A 17,740-nucleotide genomic window follows, 5' to 3' on the forward strand; every position below is an offset into this window, starting at 1 on the left:
AGAATCTCAAATATAAAATATATTTAGATTTTGGGGGTTACTACATGATTCCATGTGTGTTATTTCATAGTTTTGATGTCTTCACTATTATTCTACAATGTAGAAAATAGTTAAAATAAAGAAAATTAATGAGTAGGTGTTCTAAAACTTTTGACCGGTTGAGTGTGAGTATATATATATATATATATATATATATATATCTCCAAATAAACGTTACAGAAATAATTATATTTATATGTCTTGGTACAGAGACCAGCCTCTTTTTCAGGTCAAGCCCTAAGTCAGGTCTCCACATAGACTGATTGGACATGACTGTGTGGCACCACCACTATGTTCCAGCATTCTATATGTAGAGTTTATAGCTCCTTAGGGCTATTACAGAAAATATATACAGAGAAAAATCAGCCATGAACCATGATCCATCACTATATTATTACAGCAATGACATGATTAACGGACATAACCTTACAAAATAATCCATTACAGGAATACACAGACCCCCCCCTCCCACACACACACCTACTTACCTGCAGGCTAACAATGTCCTTGACCATTTCATTCATTACACCCACACATATTCAAAACACAGCCAGAAGTCACACATGCCACATTACCTTTAACAGGACGTCCACGTACACGTTGTGCTGCGACATTATCTCCCTAATGTCCCACTTAACTCCAGCCATCAGCAGCAGCATCTGTTCGTAGTCTAAAGCCTTGGCCGCCACCACCCAGTATATGGGTTTACGTAGCTCACTGGCCGTGGAGACAGTCTATAAGAGAATGACAAGGACAATGGAATAAACAAAGACAGATATTGATTTTGAGGTTCTTTAGAATATGTGAAACCTTCACGACTTTGTAATGGTACACACATTGAAAAAACAAGCTGACACCAAAGGGTTTGTGGTCAACAGCCATTTACACCCTCACTGATAACGCCATGTGTAGTCAACAGCCATTTACACCCTCACTGATAAGGCCATGTGTAGTCAACAGCCATTTACACCCTCACTGATAAGGCCATATGTAGTCAACAGCCATTTACACCCTCACTGATAAGGCCATGTGTGGTGAACAGCCATTTACAACCTCACTGATAAGGCCATGTGTAGTCAACAGCCATTTACACCCTCACTGATAAGGCCATGTGTAGTCAACAGCCATTTACACCCTCACTGATAAGGCCATGTGTAGTCAACAGCCATTTACACCCTCACTGATAAGGCCATGTGTAGTCAACAGCCATTTACACCCTCACTGATAAGGCCATGTGTAGTCAACAGCCATTTACACCCTCACTGATAAAGCCATGTGTGCCAGAGGATATCAGGACCACAAACTAACAAGACAACTGATTTTGCAGAATGATCCTGGGTGATCAGATTGAGAAATGGTCAAAGAAAAAGATTGCCCTCCGCATAGTAAGGAAAAGGGCAGAAGTCCATATAGGCCGCGTGTGAATGGCATCCTACTCCCTATAGAATGCACCTTGGTACATCTCACAGAGATGGAAGACGAAAGCCCTCATGGGTTTGTACCAGTTTAAACGGATGCTATTCGGTCTGTGCAACGCCCCAGTGAACAGGGAATAAGGTGCCATTTCAGATACATCCATAGAGTTGTGGACTGACTGACCTGTGAGTAGAACTGCTGGAGGAACGGCTTCTTGGCTGCAGGCATCATGGTGTCTAGGTGAGACTGCAGGAACTCAAACTGCTCGGCCAGAAACACCCTGGAGAGAGAGAGAGAGAGAGTCAAATCAGTACAGGCTTTTAGCTAGGTGGATCAGAGATGGAGGCTGGGTTAAAGGAGTATGGAAAGGGGTAGGAGGGGACAGGCTGGATGGATTGGGATATTATAGACAGAAAAGTTTGCCATTATCCATCTCTCCCCCTGAGCTTTAGAAACTTCTCTTGATCCCTCTGTGCTTGTTACCGAGGTAATTTCGGACCTAACTTCAGATGGAGGTGGAATGGCATGGGACGTAGCTAGAGGTAGTTTCAGTCCTAACTTCAGATGGAGGTGGAATGGTATGGGACGTAGCTAGAGAGGTAGTTTCAGTCCTAACTTCAGATGGAGGTGGAATGGCATGGGACGTAGCTAGAGGTAGTTTCAGTCCTAACTTCAGATGGAGGTGGAATGGCATGGGACGTAGCTAGAGAGGTAGTTTCAGTCCTAACTTCAGATGGAGGTGGAATGGTATGGGACGTAGCTAGAGAGGTAGTTTCAGTCCTAACTTCAGATGGAGGTGGAATGGCATGGGACGTAGCTAGAGGTAGTTTCAGTCCTAACTTCAGATGGAGGTGGAATGGCATGGGACGTAGCTAGAGAGGTAGTTTCAGTCCTAACTTCAGATGGAGGTGGAATGGCATGGGACGTAGCTAGAGAGGGAGTTTCAGTCCTAACTTCAGATGGAGGTGGAATGGTATGGGACGTAGCTAGAGAGGTAGTTTCAGTCCTAACTTCAGATGGAGGTGGAATGGCATGGGACGTAGCTAGAGAGGGAGTTTCAGTCCTAACTTCAGATGGAGGTGGAATGGCATGGGACGTAGCTAGAGGTAGTTTCAGTCCTAACTTCAGATGGAGGTGGAATGGCATGGGACGTAGCTAGAGAGGTAGTTTCAGTCCTAACTTCAGATGGAGGTGGAATGGCATGGGACGTAGCTAGAGAGGTAGTCTCAGTCCTAACTTCAGATGGAGGTGGAATGGCATGGGACGTAGCTAGAGGTAGTTTCAGTCCTAACTTCAGATGGAGGTGGAATGGCATGGGACGTAGCTAGAGAGGTAGTTTCAGTCCTAACTTCAGATGGAGGTGGAATGGTATGGGACGTAGCTAGAGAGGTAGTTTCAGTCCTAACTTCAGATGGAGGTGGAATGGCATGGGACGTAGCTAGAGAGGTAGTTTCAGTCCTAACTTCAGATGGAGGTGGAATGGGGTGGGACGTAGCTAGAGGTAGTTTCAGTCCTAACTTCAGATGGAGGTGGAATGGCGTGGGACGTAGCTAGAGAGGTAGTTTCAGACCTAACTTCAGATGGAGGTGGAATGGCATGGGACGTAGCTAGAGAGGTAGTTTCAGTCCTAACTTCAGATGGAGGTGGAATGGCATGGGACGTAGCTAGAGAGGTAGTTTCAGACCTAACTTCAGATGGAGGTGGAATGGCATGGGACGTAGCTAGAGAGGTAGTTTCAGTCCTAACTTCAGATGGAGGTGGAATGGCATGGGACGTAGCTAGAGAGGTAGTTTCAGACCTAACTTCAGATGGAGGTGGAATGGCATGGGACGTAGCTAGAGAGGTAGTTTCAGTCCTAACTTCAGATGGAGGTGGAATGGCATGGGACGTAGCTAGAGATAACCACAGATTTATGAAGGGCAACAGAGAATGCAGGAGATTTGTTTTTAATGACTGACCACGTAGCAAGGCCATGGCAATATAAATATAAATAGTTTAGCCATTGAATAGCAGTTGCACTAGAAGCTTGTTTTTTTGTTTTTTGGTGATGCAACACGAACCATTCAAATGTCATTACTGAGGATAGAGACCAGAGAAAGATATTAAACGTTTATGTCCATAATGTGTCGTTTCCAAGATGCGCGTTACATAAAGACATTGTGAGGACACATTCTTTATTAACAAGTGCTTGTTGCAGTAGCAGCTAGCTAACCAATGACAAACAAAATAATTTAAACTTTGTGAAAATCTGTGTGTCAGGAACGGATATAAATTGCAAAATATTGGGTCAAGTAGATGAGTGGGAAGCAAATAGAATGTCACCAAAGAACAGACAGAGTGCATTACACTCAACCATCCAACATTAACAAGCACAAGTGGTGTCCAAGATGCCATGAGACACACACACAGCTAGCACCTGCCACCGTTTAATACACCAACAGCCCCACAAACCAGCCTTGGCAAATACATTTGTTTTTCTGGACTCTGAAAATGTTCATTATGCACCAGCCGCCACCGTGAACACAAAGCTTATGTTTACCGTGGGGAGAGATATGGCGCTAACCCGCGAGGGCCAAACGAGCGAAGCCCTGCCATTTATTGGGTTATGCTTATATAAATAGACAATGGCTAAAGGCATTTTCCCCGGCCCTCATCTCTCGCACCTATAATCTTGATCTTTGCTCAGGGCCCCGGGGCGGCCCTCATTGATTATTCCATTAAAGCAAATGCTAAATGAGGTGTTACAGGTAGAGAAGCCCTTTAGAGGCTCCAACAGCCAGTAATGGCTATATTAAAAATGGTGTACTGTATGCTGAGCATGTCTGGGTGCTGCGACAGAGGGGTTAGGTGGTGCCTAGCCCCTTCCACAGCTTCAATAACCCTGCTCTGAGGGGAACTCAAATTCAGTGCAATTATGCACAGGGCTAGATGGCTCTATGTCTTATCCCCTAAGAACGACGGGTGTAACGGTACACTTATTGGTACTGAACGGTTCTGTCCGCACGGTGAACCCGAATGAATACATCAAAAATATACAGTACCAGTCATAATTTTGAACACAACTACTCACAAGGGTTTTTCTTTATTTTTAGTTTTCTACATTGTAGAATAATAGTGAAGACAACAAAACTATGAATTAACACACATGGAATCATGTAGTAACCAAAAAAGTGTTAAACAAATCTAAATATATTTGAGATTCTTCAAATAGCCACCCTTTGCCTTGATGACAGCTTTGCACACTCTTGGCATTCTCTCAACCAGCTTCATGAGGTAGTCACCTGGAATGCATTTCAAGAGTGATAGGTATATTTATAGCCGCGGATATGCGCCCATTCTTGTCAGATGAGTAGAATAAGGGGGTTTAGCACCTTGCAAAAGGGCTTGAGGCACGTTACGAACTTCGCTCTTTCGCACCTATTTCAGCAAACAGGTAGTACCCGCTTTATATAAGCAAGCTAAAGCCAAATTTGTCAAGGAATTGACCAGTGCACCCTGTGTTGCGCTTACTACAGACGGATGGACAAACTGAGTGTACAAAACATTAGGAACACCTTACTAATATTGAGTAGCATGCCCCTTTTGTCCTCAGAACAGCCTCAATTCATCGGGGCATGGACTCTACAAAGTGTGGAAAGCATTCCACAGGGATGCTGGCCCTTGTTGACTCTAATGCTTCCCACAGTTGTGTCAAGTTGGCTGGATGTCCTTTGGGTGGAGGACCATTCTTGATACAATCGGTAAACTGTTGAGCGTGAAAAAAACAGCAGTGCTGCAGTCCTTGACACAAACCAGTGTGCCTGGCACCTACTACCATTCATCCTCTGAACGGCACACATACACGATTCAAGTCTATTGTCTCAAAGCTTAAAAATCGTTCTTTAACCTGTCTTCTCCCCTTGATCTACACTAATTGAAGTGGATTTAACAGGTGACATCAATAAGGGATCATAGCTTTCACCTGGATTCACCTGGTCAATCAATGTCAAGGAAAGAGCAGGTGTCCTTAATGTTTTGTACACTCAGTGTATATGGACTCAGGAATACCAACACTATGTATTTTCTACTACAGTAGCTAACTGCTGGCATTTCATTTTCCCCCTTTACTGAAGCTGAACTGAACCGTGACCCCAAAACCGCAATATGTACCGAGCTGTGGGTTTGGTGAACCGTTACACCCTTACTAAGGACCCTCTCTAACTTCCATTAAAGGGGCAATCAGCAGATGCTACATCAATTTTTGGACAAAGAAATGTATGGTATGTGCCCATTGACTTTAGAAGAATATAACTTATAAATGTCTCGTGAGCTTAGCTCAACTGTTGTTCCCCATCAGAACCCAAAATATAAGCTTGTTTTACTCCAATGTAAACAAAGTAAACGTAAACAAACAATGTAAAGCCTCAAAACATGGTTAAAACTATCATTTTCATATCATGGATGGTCAGTCCTTGAATCCAATTTCTCCAGTCCCATCCATCAGCTTTCTACCGAAATAGTGGCAGGGAGAACGCTTTTTCATTGTTTCAATTGTTGATTGGCCCTTTAGGGGCCAGTATTTGCACGGCCGGATAAAAAACATACCCGATTTAATCTGGTTATTACTACTGCCCAGAAACTAGAATATGCATATAATTATTGGCTTTGGATAGAAAACACCCTAAAGTTTCTAAAACTGTTTGAATGGTGTCTGAGTATAACAGAACTCATATGGCAGGCAAAAACCTGAGAAGATTCCTGACAGGAAGTGACCTGTCTGACAAGTTCTTGTTCTTCTTGGCTCTCTTTAATGAAAACTGAGGATCTTTGCTGTAACGTGACACTTCCTACGGCTCCCATAGGCTCTCAGAAGGCGGGAAAAAGCTGAATGATGTAATTCCAGCCACTGGCTGAAAAACATTAGCGCTTTTGGTAAGTGCTCTATCAGAGGACAATGGGACGGAGGCGTGTGCACGAGGCGACCCCATGTTTTTATTTTCTCTCTCTTTGAACCTAAACACGCTTTCCCGGTCGGAATATTATCGCTTTTTTACGAGAAAAATGGCATAAAAATTGATTTTAAACAGCGGTTGACATGCATCGAAGTACGGTAATGGAATATTTAGATTTTTTTTGTCACGAAATGTGTCGTGCGCGTCACCCTTCTTTACCATTCGGATAGTGTCTTGAACGCACGAACAAAACAGAGGATATTTGAACATAACTATGGATTATTTGGAACCAAACCAACATTTGTTATTGAAGTAGAAGTCCTGGGAGTGCATTCTGACGAAGAACAGCAAAGGTAATAACATTTTTCTTATAGTAAATCTGACTTTGGTGAGTGGCAAACTTGGTGGGTGTCTAAATAGCTAGCCCTGTGATGATCTACTTAGAATATTGCAAAATGTGCTTTCACCGAAAAGTTATTTTAAAATCGGACATAGCGAGTGCATAGAGGAGTTCTGTATCTATAATTCTTAAAATAATTATGTTTTTTGTGAACGTTTATCGTGAGTAATTTAGTAAATTCACCAGAAGTTTGCGGGGGGTATGCTAGTTCTGAACGTCACATGCTAATGTAAAAAGCTGGTTTTTGATATAAATATGAACTTGATTGAACAAAACATGCATGTATTGTATAACATAATGTCCTAGGCGTGTCATCTGATGAAGATCATCAAAGGTTAGTGCTGCATTTAGCTGTGGTTTGGGTTTATGTGACATTATATGCTAGCTTGAAAAATGGGTGTCTGATTATTTCTGGCTGGGTACTCTGCTGACATAATCTAATGTTTTGCTTTCGTTGTAAAGCCTTTTTGAAATCGGACAGTGTGGTTAGATTAACGAGAGTCTTGTCTTTAAAATGGTGTAAAATAGTCATATGTTTGAGAAATTGAAGTAATAGCATTTCTAAGGTATTTGAATAACACGCCACAGGATTCCACTGGCTGTTACGTAGGTGGGACGAAAGGTTTAAAAAGATAACGTTTTTTTTCAGTCTAGTTTTCTATTTGGGCCATCTGGCAGCGGGTGTGGTGGCTGGTGCCTCGGAATCGGGGTCCTTGGCTGGCATATGGGCATTCATAAGCAGTTTCACATAAACCACTCCAAGTCAGGGATCGGCTATTGTTAGACTGTTAAGAATGAATAGTGAATGCCTAAGTGTATGTGTGTGTGGTGTGTAGATGGAGTGAAAAGGGAGTGAGAAATGAAGTGAAAGAGAGAGATGGAGACAGAGCGAGACCGAGAGAGAAGAGCCTGAGACAGAGAGAGCGAGACCGAGAGAGACCGAGAGAGAGAGAAGAGACCGAGACAGAGAGAACGAGACCGAGGGAGCGAGAGACCGAGAGCGAGAGACCGAGAGCCCGAGAGAGAGGGCGAGTGAGCGAGAGCGAGAGACCGAGAAAGAGCGAGACTGGGAGAGCGAGACCGGGAGAGAGACCGAGAGAGAGCGAGAGCGACCGGGAGAGACCGAGAGAGAGCGAGAGAGAGCGACCGAGAGAGAGCGACCGGGAGAGACCGAGAGAGAGCGACCGGGAGAGACCGAGAGAGAGCGAGAGAGAGCGACCGGGAGAGACCGAGAGAGAGCGAGAGAGAGCGACCGGGAGAGACCGAGAGAGAGCGACCGGGAGAGACCGAGAGAGAGCGAGAGAGAGCGACCGGGAGAGACCGAGAGAGAGCGAGAGAGAGCGACCGGGAGAGACCGAGAGAGAGCGACCGGGAGAGACCGAGAGGGAGAAAGAGCAAGAGACAGCGAGAGCGAGAGAGAGAGCGAGAGAGGGAGAGAGCGAGAGGGAGAGAGAGCAAGAGACAGCGAGAGAGAGACAGCGAGAGAGCGACAACGAGAGAGCGACAACGAGAGAGCGACAACGAGAGAGCGACTGCGAGAGCGAGAGAGACCGAGAGAGCGAGAGACCGAGAGAGCGAGAGACAGCGAGAGAGCGACAGCGAGAGAGCGACAGCGAGAGAGCGACAGCAAGAGAGCGAGGGAGAGCGAGAGAGAGCGGGAGAGAGCGGGGAGAGCGGGGGAGAGCGAGCGAGGGAGAGTGAGCGAGGGAGGGAGAGCGAGCAAGATCGACCGAGACCGAGAAAGAGCGAGACCGAGAAAGAGCGACAGAGAGCGAGAGAGAGCGAGAGCGGGAGAGCGAGGGAGAGCGAGCGAGACCGAGAAAGAGCGACAGAGAGAGCGCGACAGAGAGAGAGAGCAACAGAGAGAGAGAGCGACAGAGAGAGAGCGCGACAGAGAGAGAGAGCGACAGAGAGAGAGCGACAGAGACAGAGAGCGACAGAGACAGAGAGCGACAGAGACAGAGAGCGACAGAGACAGAGAGCGACAGAGAGAGAGAGCGACAGAGAGAGAGCGACAGAGAGAGCGAGCGAGGGAGAGCGAGCGAGGGAGAGCGAGCAAGATCGACCGAGACCAAGAAAGAGCGAGAAAGAGCGACAGAGAGCGAGAGAGACCGAGAGAGAGAGAGCAAGCAAGAAACAGCGAGAGAGCAAGCAAGAAACAGCGAGAGAGCGACAGCGAGAGCGAGAGAGACCGAGAGAGCGAGAGACAGCGAGAGAGCGACAGTGAGAGAGCGAGCGAGCGAGAGCGAGGGAGAGCGAGCGAGACCGAGAAAGAGCGACAGAGAGAGAGCGCGACAGAGAGAGAGCGCGACAGAGAGAGAGAGCGACAGAGAGAGAGAGCGACAGAGAGAGAGAGCGACAGAGAGAGAGAAAGTGAGAGAGAGACAGAGAGGGAGAGAGAGAGAGCCACAGAGACTTAGAGAGCGACAGAGACAGAGACACCGGGAGAGAGACCGGGAGAGAGACAGAGAGAGAGAGCGAGAGCCACAGAGAGAGCGACAGAAAGAGCGACAGACCGGGAGAGCGACAGAGAGAGAGAGAGTGACAGAGAGAGCGAGACAGAGAGAGAGAAAGAGACACAGAGAGAGCGACAGAGAGAGAGACCGGGAGAGCGACAGAGTTAGAGACCGGGGGAGCGACTGGGTGAGAGACTGGGTGAGAGACCGGGTGAGAGACCGGGTGAGAGACGGAGAGCGACCGGGAGAGAGACGGAGAGCGACCGGGAGAGAGACGGAGAGCGACCGGGAGAGCAACAGGGAGACTGGGAGAGAGACAGAGAGAGAGACAGAGAGACCGGAAGAAAGCGACAGAGAGACAGAGAGAGCGACAGAGAGAGAGAGCGACAGAGAGAGAGAGCGACAGCGAGAGACAGAGAGAGCGAGAGACACAGAGAGAGCGACAGAGACAGAGAGAGAGACAGAGAGAGCAACAGAGAGAGAGACCGGGAGAGACCGGGAGAGAGACAGAGACAGGGAGAGCGACAGGGAGACCAACAGGGAGACCAACAGGGAGCCCGGGAGAGAGCGACAGAAAGACCGGGAGAGAGCGACAGGGAGAGCGACAGGGAGAGCGACAGAGAGAGAGAGAGTGAGACAGAGGGACAGAGAGAGAGAGAGAGGGACAGAGAGAGAGAGAGGGACAGAGAGAGAGAGAGTTACAGAGAGAGCGACAGAGAGAGAGAGCGACAGAGATAGAGCGGGAGAGCGACAGAGAGAGAGCGGGAGAGAGCCAGAGAGAGACCGGGAGAGAGACAGAGAGAGACCGGGAGAGAGACAGAGAGACCGGGAGAGAGCGACAGGGAGAGAGAGAGCGAGAGCGACCGGGAGAGAGAGAGCGAGAGAGAGAGAGAGAGAGGGACAGAGAGAGAGAGCGACAGAGAGAGAGCGGGAGAGCGACAGAGAGAGAGAGAGCGCGACAGAGAGAGAGCGACAGAGAGAGAGAGCGACAGAGAGAGAGAGCGACAGAAAGAGAGAGAGAGCGACAGAAAGAGAGAGAGACCGGGAGAGAGACCAGGAGACTGACCGGGAGAGCGACCGGGAGAGCGACCGGAAGAGAGACGGAGAGCGACCGAGAGAGAGAGAGCGACCGGGAGAGAGAGAGAGACGGAGAGAGACGGAGAGGGACGGAGAGCGACCGGGAGAGAGAGAGAGAGACGGAGAGCGACCGGGAGAGAGAGATGGAGAGCGACCGGGAGAGAGAGAGAGAGAGACGGAGAGCGACCGGGAGAGAGAGCGACAGAGAAAGAGAGAGAGACGGAGAGCGACCAGGAGAGAGAAAGAGAGAGAGAGCCGGAGAGCGACCGGGAGAGAGACAGAGACCGGGAGAGAGACAGAGACCGGGAGAGAGACAGAGACCGGGAGAGAGACGGGGGCCAGAGGGGCCAGAGAGACGCAGAGCGGGAGACCAGGAAAGAGAGACCAGGAAAGACAGGCCAGGAAAGAGAGACCAGGAAAGAGAGACCAGGAAAGAGAGAGGATAACGAGTGAGAAGGGAGAGACAAAGTGGGAGACTGGTACTGAACTGTAAACAACAGCAGAATGCAAACTGGGGAGAGAAATATCCACTAACTCAATTTAGGAATAAAAAGTGATCTAACAGCCCGTTTCCCTGCAGCGCCAGCATCCTGAAGATTAGAGAAAAGGAAGAGAGTTTGTTCCAAATGGCGCCATATTTACTATATAGTGCACTACTTTTGACCAGAGCCCTTGGGGAACAGGGTGCCATTCGGAACGCAGGCAGAGACACGTCGAGCTTCCCGAGACTCCTGCATCATACCACTTAATTCAATGAATACTCCTCGGGGGATGCAGTCGTGAGACAGCCTCTATTGACTCATCAGGAAAACTCGTCTTACCACAGCGGTCGTCTTTAGATCTCATGGCTGCAGAGAGAAGGAGAGGCAAAGGGAGGGCAGGGACACACACAGTTCTGTGGCAGACAGCACACTACCTACTGTTTCACCAACAGAGCTGCACTGAATCACGTACTTTAATTAGCTAACAAACATGTTTAATGTTACCAACATTAAATGTATTAGTAATCGCATCCAATAAAAGTGTCTCCAAAGAGCAAAGCGGTCACCCTGACCCTAAAGTAACTCTGTGGCCACCACCCTCTATGGACTTCTAAAGGACCATACAGAGGTATAAACTGGGATGTATTCATTATGCCAATTCTGTTGCAAAACGTTTCGCAACAGAAACCATTTACTCCAAAAGGAAAACATTTTGCAACGAGAACTGGAATTTGTAATGGATAAATTCAGGGCGGTCCCTCCCAGTTTCGTTCTGTTTGCTTTCAAATGAAAAGGGTTAACATGACCTGACTGAAACCATATCATGACCAAGACTGGGCATCGATAAGGTCTTATTCATGCATACATTTAAGCAATGAGATATATTAGATACACAAAACTAGTCAAAAGTTTGGACAATTTAGCATGCAGGTATTTTCTCAGGTTGCCCAGGCCGGCGGAGATACAATCTTGGGCAAAATCATTCGCAAGGAGATTCCTGCAAAAATATGATTTGAAGATGATACTCTCAGGATTATAGTGACTCAGTGTCAGCCACCCGTTACAGGTACACAGAGGGATCAAGTATAAAGAGGGGACTTCTAAAGGACCATAGAGAGGTAAGAATGAGTTACTGACAGTGACTCTGTGGCGACCACCCTCTGGGCCAGGCCGTAGAGGGTCTCGCTGGCTGTCAGGACCACAAGCTGGCTGAGGTGGGGGCTGGGCACCTTCTCCTTCCTGTCCTCCCCCGGACCACCGTGCACACTGGCGCTGCCTTCCCCCAGAGACTCCTATAACAGGGGGACAGAGACGGAGAGAGAGCGAGAGAGTCAGACCAACAGAGACAGGGACCAGTTAGCTGTGAAAGGACAGCGATAGGGACAGAAGGATAGATGATCTGGATGACAGACCAGGGAGTCACAGTAGCTAGGTTTCCATCCAACTTCGAAAGATTTTCATGCAAATATTCTAAAATAAGCATAAAAACCCTATGCACATTTTCCCACCGGAGATGTGTTTCCATCAAATAGACTTGTTGCACATAAAAGGCTGTGTGATGACATAATGCACATAAAAATTACTTTTGCGGTTAAATTCCCATGTATCGAATAAAAATGTTTCCATTGCATTTTCAACTCTACTGAAGGTTTTGTCTCAAAAAATGTTGCGTTATATAGAGAATGTGCCCATTCTGGTCCTGGTATATGGGCTCTAGTCAACCACTCGCAGATACAGTGTGGGTGGGCTACCTACATTATGAGATTATTATGGACAAAAGAGCTCAATTCTTTTTATTTGTTAAATGGCAGCCAAGCTTCGATCATCATGTCACCAGAATAAGACCCTCGATGTTACTGGAAAGGAGCGTCAAGTTCATCACCGTGCACTTTCACCACCCTGTGAAGTTCTTCAGAACTTACTTCATCTGCAGCCTAATAAACTGCATGCTTATCCGAGTCTAGCGTATTTTGTATGTACATTGCATTCAGAAAGTACTCCTCGACTTTTACGTTACAGTCTTATTCTAAAATTGATTGATATTATTTAATCTACACACACTACCCCATAATGACAGAGCGAAAACAGGGTTTTTAGACATTTTTTCAAATGTATTAAAAATAAACAGAAATACCTTATTTACATAAGTATTCAGACCCTTTAATATGAGACTCGAAATTGAGCTCAGGTGCATCCTGTTTCCATTGATCATCCTTGAGATGTTTCTACAACTTGGAGTCCACCTGTGGTAAATTCAATTGACTGGACAGGCAGACACCTGTCTATATAAGGTCCCACAGTTGACAGTGCATGTCAGAGCAAAAACCAAGCCATGAGGTCGATGGAATCGTCCGTAGAGCTACGAGAAAGGATTGTGTCGAGGCACAGATCTGGGGAAGGGTACCAAAATATTTCTGCAGCTTTGAAGGTCCCCAAGAACACAATGGCCTCCATCATTCTTAAATGGAAGAGGTTTGGAACCACCGAGACTCTTCCTAGAGCTGGCCGCCCAGCCAAACTGAGCAATCGGGGGAGAAGGGCCTTGGTCAGGGAGGTGACCAAGAACCCGATGGTCACTCTGACAGAGCTCCAGAGTTCCGCTGTGGAGATGGGAGAACCTTCCAGAAAGCCAACCATCTCTGCAGCACTTCACCAATCAGGCCTTTGTGGTACAGTGGGTAGACGGAAGCCACTCCTCAGTAAAAGGCACATGACAGCCACCTAAAGACTCTCAGACCATGAGAAACAAGATTCTCTAGTCTGATGAAACCAATATTTAACTATTTGGCATTAATGCCAAGCATCACGTCTGGAGGAAACCTGGTACCATTACTACAGTGAAGCATGGTGAAGGCATCATGCGGTGGGGATGTTTTTCAGCAGCAGGGACTGGGAGACTAAACAGGATATACTGTTTCTCCGAGACCAGGCCCAAGCTAAGGACCCTTTGGACTAAACACCTCCTTCTGCAACTGGATCCTGGACTTCCTGACGTGCCGCCCTGAAAGGAATTTTATAATACCTGTACATTGCGATTCTACCAGTAATTACAAAAGTACAATGATTCATGTTTTGCTTTAGCTTGAGATTAAGAATCAGTGGTAGACACTTTGTAAGTGAATGAAGAGATCAACTGTACAAAAGTCAGATGTCTGTGTGTTGAAACTATACTTTCAGTTCCTGTTGATATTATGTTCCAGTCTTACTTCTGCTAGCACATGATAGCAATAGGAGGAAGAAGGATTGGGAAACTAACTGAAAATAACAATAAGCTGAACTCCGCCTAGCAGAGACATCTTTGTATTAGCAACTATTAATTATGATCTTATATGGTATTAAAGTTAAGGGACATCACCCTGGGCGGGGTGATCCACAGTAGGGGATAAAAAGGAAAAGGGAGTGTTACACTTGCAAATTACTGTAAGTGTATACTCCAGGTTGCAATTCGGCTTGCGATCCTTATTAAACAAACTAACCTCTAATCAAAGAAGTTTCCTGTGGTCTCTTGTATAAACATAGGGCAGATTTCCCTTACAGCCCCCAGGTGGTAAGGGTAGGTAACAACACATCCGTCATGCTGATCCTCAACACGGTCCCCTGCTGTACTCCCTGTTCATCCACGAATGCGTAGCCAAGCATGACTCCAACTCCATCATTAAGTTTGCTGACGACACAACAGTGGTAGGCCTGATCACCGACAACGATGAGTCAGCCTATAGGGAGGTCAGAGACCTGGCAGTGTGGTGCCACGACAACAACCTCTCCCTCAACGTGCGCAAGACAAAGGAGATGATTGTGGACTACAGGAAAAGGAGGGTCAAACAGGCCCCCATTAACATTGACGGGGCTGTAGTGGAGCAGGTCGAGAACTTTAAGTTCCTTGGTGTCCACATCACCAACAAACTGTCATGGTCCAAACACACCAACAAAGTTGTGAGGAGGGCACAACATTGTCTTTCCCCCCTCAAGACTGAAAAGATTTGGCATGGGTCTCCAGATCCTGAAAAAAAATCTACAGCTGCACCATCGAAAGCATCCTGACCGGTTGCATCACCGCCTGGTATGGCAACTGCTCGGCATCCGGCCATAAGGCACTACAGAGGGTAGTGCGAACAACCCAGTACATCACTGGGTCCAAGCTTCCTGCCATCCAGGACCTATATACTAGGCGGTATCAGAGGAAGGCTCAAAAAATTGTCAAAGACTCCAGTCACCCAAGTCATAGACTGCTCTCTGTGCTATCGCATGGCAAGTGGTACCAGAGCGCCAAGACTAGGTCCAAATGGCTCCTTAACAGCTTCTACCCCCAAGCTATAAAACCGCTGAACAATTAATCAAATGGCCACACGGACTATTTACATTGGCACAGTTCTGCTACTCGCTGTTTATTATCTATGCATAGTCAATTTACCCCTACATACATGTACTAATTACCTCGACTAACCTGTACCCCTACACATTGACTCGGTACCGGTACCCCCTGTATGTAGCATGTTATTGTTATTTTATTGTGTTACCTAGATTTTTTGCTTTAGTTTATTTAGTAAATATTTTCTTAATTCCATTTCTTGAACTGGATTGTTGGTTAAGGGCTTGTATGTAAGCATTTCACGCAAAAGTCTACACCAGTTGTATTCGGCGCATGTAACAAATAAAATGTGATTATATACTAGAGTTCTTTCTGACCTCATATTGCATTAAACAGATAAAAGCAAGAAAGGTCAAGAAGTCAAGAAACATCCTTCTCATCTTTCTCCTTTTGATCCACTGGGATAGAAACTCCCGCTCTCACTCAATCTCTGATGTATGCAATATTATGTAGTCTTATGGAAATCACTCCGCCTATTTTTAACAGTAGAAAGAAAGTAAGCTCTCAGCGGTATTCTAGAATAGTCTGTATTGATTCTGCTACTATTTGACATGTTCCAGCACATTTCACTCTCACACACACTTCTCTGTCTTTTCTTTATTTGTGAAATACAGAAGAAATTCAGCCGGTCCCATGGGCCACATCCATTAATCACAACGCAATATAATCCAAACAGTAGAAGTCATTAGAATTCTCTACAGAAGGCAGAAAAATCACAATATCTTTCATAAAGGTCCATCTGGGCCTGACAATGGATCATGCGGGTTGTCAAGTTTTGTGTATATATATATATATATATATATATATATATATATATATATATATATATATATATATATATATATATATATATATCCCAAAAACAACAGAAGCAGAGCAGCAGGGCCAAATCAATAGCAATCACATGCAGTGGGTAATGGAAAGCCATTAAACCTGTCTAACATACATACATAACATACATACATACATACATACATACATACATAAATAACATACATAACATACATAACACACATAACATACTCTCCTGGGGAGAACAACCCTGTTATCTCAGGTTACCTAATACTAAATAGCAACCGTCCAGTAACTTTCCCCAAAAGTCCCATGTTTTCCAGCAATCCTGACTACAGGATCCCGGATATTCTGCTTATTCCTTCCGGATTCTGAGAATATTCCAACCGGGATATCGGGAAAACCTGGGAATTTACTGGAATTTTGCAATTCTAATTATGAGGAACTGCTATCAAGTAGCAAGGCAAGCTCTATATGAATCAGTCTAAACATTGAAACATTCAAGAATTACGTAAAATGTGAAATTAAACAACATTCATTTCTCATAAATGGCTAAATTTCCTTTAATTCATTGGTTAAGTAGCTAATTAGAAATGATGAATCATGCATGGGCTTTTAATTGGTAGGAAATAGCCACTTCGGGGCCTACTAGAGACTAATTAATTACCAATAAAGAGTTCTGTGAGTTACCTTAGAAACCCTTAATCAATGATAAGAGGGGCAGGTTTAAAGGATGTCAAAGAGTCAGATCAAAGAATCAGAGAATGTTTTGGCATTCAACATGCAGCATTAAACAGATTAGGATGTTCATATCACTGCAGAGGGAATATGACCATTTAGATGAAGTTCGGGGTAGGGTGAAGTTGCCCCTCGATGGTGATCTTAGGTTTTGCATTTTCCCCAGTAAATTAAGGTCGAACTGGGGGAGGGGAATCTGATCTTAGATCTGTACCCACAGCGTGTAGCTCCTTGTGGTAGCCACCTCTCGACATAACGAGATGTCAAAAACATTAAACTGATGCTTTGTAATGGGACAATGGTAGAATGCTCGGTCACTTGCAGTCTTCCCAGGGTTGTGAGTCAAATACCAGTTTGATGTCTTTGGATGCTAACTTTCCAAATCCCACCTACTCCTGTCTAGGGAACCATTAGATGATGCAAGTTATTAATTTGGGTGAGCAATACCTTCAAGGAGTAAAACCACGAAATGATGTTCAGTAAACTGCATCATGGGTCCTTTCTGCAGCATAAACATGATTAACATCCTGCACTGGTGTAGTTTATCTAGAAAACCAATTAGCCTCACACTATTCTGTCCGAACATGACTCATGATGAAATAAGCCCTAAAGTAAAAGTAATTAAGAAACTGACAACTACCCCAAACCTAGGACCAAACCGTTTACCCTCTCTTTGCGGAACGCAAACAAGAAATATCGATTTGGTCTCAACTGAGACTTTTTGGCATTTGATTTTTTAAATCTTGTCAAGCTTTTCAAAGCTGTCTTGCTCTGGAAGCAAAGTAATCTATCAGTCCATCACAACAGACCGATTAAAGCCATTAGGTCAAAGTACAGGGCCTTCAGAAAGTATTCACACCCCTTGACTTTTCCACATTTTGTTGTGTTACAGCCTGAATTTAAAATGGATTAAATAAAAAATAAAAAATGGTAACTGGCCTACACACAATACCCCATGATGTCAAAGTGGAAACATTTTATTAAAAATGAAAAGCTGAAATGTCATGACTCAATAAGTATTTAACCCCTCTGTTATGACA

General features: G+C 45.6%; 1 protein-coding gene across 2 annotated transcripts in view; it reads right to left on the minus strand.

The window, feature by feature from the left end:
• Nucleotides 1-17,740, minus strand: part of vps50 (VPS50 subunit of EARP/GARPII complex) — a 239,731-nt gene that overhangs the window by 15,439 nt on the left and 206,552 nt on the right. For both annotated transcript variants that reach the window (XM_029734820.1, XM_029734819.1), the window contains exons 23-25: nucleotides 11,939-12,093; nucleotides 1,639-1,735; nucleotides 615-773 (exon numbers count right to left, since the gene is read on the minus strand). In XM_029734820.1, the coding sequence (XP_029590680.1) occupies nucleotides 615-773; nucleotides 1,639-1,735; nucleotides 11,939-12,093 (411 nt within the window). The remainder of the gene's footprint in view (nucleotides 1-614; nucleotides 774-1,638; nucleotides 1,736-11,938; nucleotides 12,094-17,740) is intronic.

Source organism: Salmo trutta, chromosome 36, assembly GCF_901001165.1.
Source record: "Salmo trutta chromosome 36, fSalTru1.1, whole genome shotgun sequence".
NCBI classification, from domain to species: Eukaryota; Metazoa; Chordata; class Actinopteri; order Salmoniformes; family Salmonidae; genus Salmo; species Salmo trutta.